At 39.8% G+C, this 5,300-nt stretch overlaps 1 protein-coding gene across 1 annotated transcript; it reads left to right on the top strand.

Annotated features, from left to right (window-relative positions):
• The first annotated feature begins 223 nt into the window (after window positions 1–223).
• LOC124238156 (divergent paired-related homeobox-like) lies at window positions 224–802 on the top strand. The gene has a single exon (XM_046658776.1). The coding sequence runs from the start codon at window positions 224–226 to the stop codon at window positions 800–802; it is 579 nt and encodes a 192-aa protein (XP_046514732.1).
• The last annotated feature ends 4,498 nt before the right edge of the window (window positions 803–5,300 follow it).

Genomic DNA, 5,300 nt, shown 5'->3' with positions numbered 1-5,300 from the left:
TAATAAGATTTAAATCATGTCAAGCATCTTTTCTGACCATAATGCTATGAAACTAGAAATCAACTACAAGAAAAAAGCTAGGAAAGCGACAAATATGTGAAGACTAAACAACATGCTACTGAACAACCCAATGGATGAATGGAGAAATTAAAGTAGAAATCAAAAAGTATCTGGAGACAGCTTGTCACTGGACCAGAGCATAGGAACACATCCAGGTTACACGATGTCTGACCCAGGGGATCTTCCTAAAGGAAAGCACCAGAAGTATCCACAAAGGAAAAGAACCATATTCACTCAGAAACAACTGGCGGATTTGCGGCTCCTGTTCAATGAGAACCCATACCCGACCTCCAGCCTTCAGAGAGAAATGGCCTCAAAAATGGAGATACATCCAACAGTCTTGAAGGTTTGGTTCAAGAACCACAGAGCAAAACTCAAGAGAGCCAAATACAAGCCTATTCAGCAAAAACAACAAGAGGCTCAACAGCAGCAATTAGCTGAGGCAGGAGGCAAGGCCAGCTCTTCCAAGACAGGAGCAGATACACCTCCCAGATCCCCTCGCGGGGCCCTCCCCCCATCCCTGGTTTATACAGAGCATCCAGTGCCTGCCTTCCAGCTCCGCCTGTGCCCCAATTTTAATGCTCACACAGACCACTTTGTTGGCCACAAAATAGTTCATTTCGGCTGCTGCCGAGACCCTAACATATACTGCCTCTCTCCCACTCTGGAATCCCAAGTTCTTTCCACGAGCATCAGCGCTAATTCCTTCTGCTCTTCATCACCACCAAGATCTTGTCAGTGAGAGGACCCAGACACAAAAAGTCACGTGGTGGAATGATTTGTAATGATTCCCACACACGAGAATGCTTTTCAGCCATAGAAAGGAAGGAACACAAGATATACACAACATGGATGCGTTTCAACATTGTGTTGAATGAAAGAAAAAAAGACACGAAAGACAAAATACTATATAATTCCATTTATATGCATTCCTGGAGCGGGAAATACCACAGCGCCAAAAAACAGATTAGCGGCTGCCCATGTGGTAGATCTAAGAGACCAGTATGGGCAGTATCTTTTTTCTTTTTCCTGCTTCTTTGTTATGATTTTATTTTTTTTCTCCAGTATCATTCAGGTTTAGTCACTGTCAGTAAGTGGAGCTTTGGCTTATTTTTTTCTACTTTCTATTTTTCAGTCACCTTCCCAGCCATCTCTTTATAACTTTGACCACTCAAATATTTCCAGCTCCCAAATTTTTTTTTTTAATCTTTTTTTTTTTTTTTTTAAGATTGGTACCTGAGCTAACATCTGTTGCCAATCTTCCTTTTCCTTTTTTTCTTTTCTTCTTCTTCTCCCCAAAGCGCTCCCCAGGACACAGCTGTACACTCCAGGTGCAGGTCCTTCTGGTCGTGCTATATGGGACACCACCCCAGCCTGGCCCAATGAGTGGTGCCACGTCTGCACCCAGGATCTGAACTGGCAAACCCCAGGCCACCGAAGCAGAGGGCGCGAACTCAACCACTTGGCCACGGAGCTGGTCTCTCCTTAAGACAATGAAAACACCACAAGCCCTTCCAAGGGAGTTCAAGCCTCCTGATTTCCTCCTTCTGACTCCCCTCTCCCTGCATGTGTGCATCGATGAATAAAGGGACATGTGATCAATTAGCCATGTGCTTTGTAATGTGGATGCAATTTTGAGCCTGTAGAATTATGTACGCATTACAGCATGTCAGACCCGGGTGTGGCCTCGCGCAGGTAGATGCCCATACCCCTGCCCCCTGGTCTCACAAAGGCATCTTAGACTGATGTGGCTGCAGTGTGAGGTTTGGGCATCTCTACTCCACCCAGGAGCTTCAGAACAGAGGGTGGGCCTTGTGGAGGACCAGAGCCAACCCCTGCGCCCTGTCCAACCCTCTTCTCAATGTCTACCCCCTACTAAGTCCCTTCTTAGGTAGCTGTCATGCTACTGAGCTGACCTAAGATAATGTTAGTTTCTTTCCCCCTCCTTCTCTTCCCCACTGGAGACAACCATTCCAACATGTTTCATGTGCCTCATTCTGTGGTGTATGTTCTTATACAAACATGCTCTCCTAAGCCATCTGTAACCCCCCAGAAGGAACCGCTATTTTGACTTTTGCCTATTCATAAATTTCACATAAGTTGAATCATTCAAAAAAAAAAAAAAAAGTATCTGGAGACAAATGAAAAAGAAAATACACCATACCAACTCGAATGGGTTGCAGCAAAATCAGTACCAAGAGTGAAATTCACAGGCCCACCTTAACAAACAAGAAAAATCTCAAATAAGTAATCTTCAACTACATCTAGCAGAACTAGAAAAAGAAGAACAAACAAAGCCCAAAGTCAAAAGAAGGAGGGAAATAATAAGAATTAGAGCAGAAATAAAAGGAATGGAAACAAAAAAAAATACTAGAAAGGATCAATGAAACTAAGAGCAGGTTCTTTGAGAAGACAAACAAAACTGTCAAACTCTTAGCCAGACTGACTAAGAAAAAAACAAGAGAAGGCTCAAATAAATAAAATTAGAAATAAAAGGGGAGAAATTACAATGGACACCACAGCAATACAAAGGCTTATAAGAGAACACTATGGAAAATTATATGCCAACAAATTGGACAATCTAGAAGAAATGGATAAAGTCTTAGACTCACACAACCTCACAAAACTGAATCAAGAAGAAATAGAGAATCTGAATAGACCAATCACTAGTAAAGACATTGAAACAGTCATCAAAAAGTTCCCAAAAAATAGAAGTCCAGGACCAAATGGCTTCTCTGGAGAATCCTAGCAAACATTCAAAGAAGATTTAATACCTATCCTTTTCAAACTATTCTAAAAAATTGAAGAAGACAGAACACTTCCTAACTCATTCTACGAGGCCAACATCACTCTGATCCCAAAGCCAGACAAGGACAACACAAAGAAGGGAAATTACAAGACAATATCACTTGACGAACATAGTTGCAAAAGTCCTCAACAAAATATTGGCAAACCTGAATACAGTAATACATTAAAAGGATAATATACCATGGTCAAGTGGGATTTATACCAGGGACTCAGGGATGGTTCAACATGTGCAAATCAATCAATGTAATACACCACGTTAACAAAATGAGGAATAAAACTCACATGATTATAGATGCAGAGAAAGCATTTCACTGGACCCAACAACATTTACTCTCAATAAAATGGGTAGAGAAGGAAAGTACCTCAACATAATAAAGGCTACATATGACAAACCAGCAGCCAATATCATACTTAGTGAAAAACTGGAAACCATCCCTCTGAGAACAGGAAAAAGAGAAGGGTGCCCACTCTCACCACTCCTATTCAACATAGTACTGGAGGTTTTGGCCAGAGGAATTAGGCAAGAAAAAGAAATAAAAGGTAATTTTAAAAAACCAGGGGGCCAAGGAGGAGGGTACTCTGAAAAGATCATAAAATGTAAGGATGTCACGATAATTTTCCTTAGCAGACCTGAACCCAAGCTCACCTGAGTCTATAGATAGAACAGGGAAGCAAAAGTGGTTAGTATATGCTCCGTAGGGGGACTCGCATATACTCTGGGATGTCCCTTGGATACGATTTTCATAAAAGTATCTGTGTTGGGAGAAAGGATGGAATGACAGTTGAATGGAAACTTGGGAGTTTTGCAGAGTCCTCTGAATGCCAGTTGGGACATTTCCTGGAGAGAATGCCACTGTGGGAGGGGCAGGGGTTTCTACTGATGCTTGCTACTCATTCCACCATCAGCATAAATCACGGGGATACGAATGTCACCTCCCTCATCTATTAAGTCCTGGGGAAGGGAGATCAGTGGCATACTTAAGAAAGAAAACAGTGATTTTCTGCCCAAAAAACCTCACAAGGTCGTAGTCCACAAGGCTATCACTACAGATATGGTATAAAAAGTTAGACTAACAATCCCATGTTTAATAAATGCAAAGTAAATATGTGCCTATGCCTTTACTCCTTCCCAAACACCTCTAGACCACTGAAATTCTCTTTGCTAAGTGCTTTTCAAGCTTCCTGATAAGAGATTTTTGTAAGTAGCCCCTTATCCCAACACATACTTAGCATTCACAGGGAAACATGAATCTTAACGCTCTCTGTTTTGGTAAATCCAGTTTCAATTACGTAGTAACTAAATGGTCTGGTAAACAGAGCAAAAGAGAACAAAGGTTTAAACCCATTTTCTAGGGGCCCTCAATTGATCCCTGAGTTATTTTTTATTTAACATGTACCAATGAAATCATCAATGACCAAGATTTTCCTCTTTATTTCTCAGGAGAGGTCAAACATAAAATCTGGTCCAAGAAATCAATATAGAGAAGAAAGCAGAACCATTAATATTTCCTCAACAAAATCAAGACCACATAGGAATTATTTACCCAAAAAAGGTGTCAATCTAGTCTCTGCTGTCCAGAAAAATATGTATGTTGTGATTTTTTAAGTTTTAAAAGAAAAATATATTTAAATAAAATATAGTATGTAAATTACAGCATTTATATGCTATAACACGTTTTTACGTGCCTAGAAAACAACCTGAAACAAGACATCAACACTGTTAGGATTGGTAACGCCTCATAAATGGAGCCAAGATAAATTAAGGGAAAAATTGACTATTACTTCAATAGGGTAGAATATTTTTTGCTCTTTAATGAGTTGATGTGATACTTTTCTCATTTAAAAAAATGATATTGCATTGCAACGAGAAGGGTTATGGGAGGAACAGTGTTAATGTCTATGCCATAGGCCTTTTTTCAAAAGCAAAACAGAGTAGTAAAGATAACAGCCACTTGAGAAAGATGCTTGGTGTAGTTGAAGACTAAAGCAAGAAGAAATAGAAGGTCATTGAAACATGCTCAAGCATATTTAAAGCAACTTTACTCATAATACCCCAAACCAGGAAACAATACAAAGTCTATCTACATTAGGATGAAAAATAAATATTTGTTATCTTAGGATGATGATACTTACTTGGAGCAGATCTCATGTAACCTTCTGGGCTGCTGGAAATATTCTATAATTTTATCTGGCTTGTAGTTAAAGGGTGTTTGCATATGTAAAAATTCAAAGAACACAAGATTCGTACACTTATTCTATATATAATTCGAAATAAAACAAAAAAACAAAAAAGGGAAGAAAAAAATGTTTATGCATTTATTGTATAAAGCACACCCTGGACCCTTTTATGTTGCTTAATAAACTCTGGAGCCTGCCAGTTTGCAGAAAGAGGGCAGTAGCAAGAAGACTAGCAGTGGCCACATCCAAGTCTT

The sequence above is a fragment of the Equus quagga genome, chromosome 4, assembly GCF_021613505.1.
Source record: "Equus quagga isolate Etosha38 chromosome 4, UCLA_HA_Equagga_1.0, whole genome shotgun sequence".
NCBI lineage: Eukaryota > Metazoa > Chordata > Mammalia > Perissodactyla > Equidae > Equus > Equus quagga.
Note: the sequence above shows the minus strand (reverse complement) of the source record. Positions and strands in the feature narration are given on the sequence as shown.

Excerpts from the sequence above, each read along its gene's own strand:
- LOC124238156 (XM_046658776.1), top strand. The coding sequence starts at position 224 with ATGTCTGACCCAGGGGATCTTCCTAAAGGAAAGCACCAGAAGTATCCA.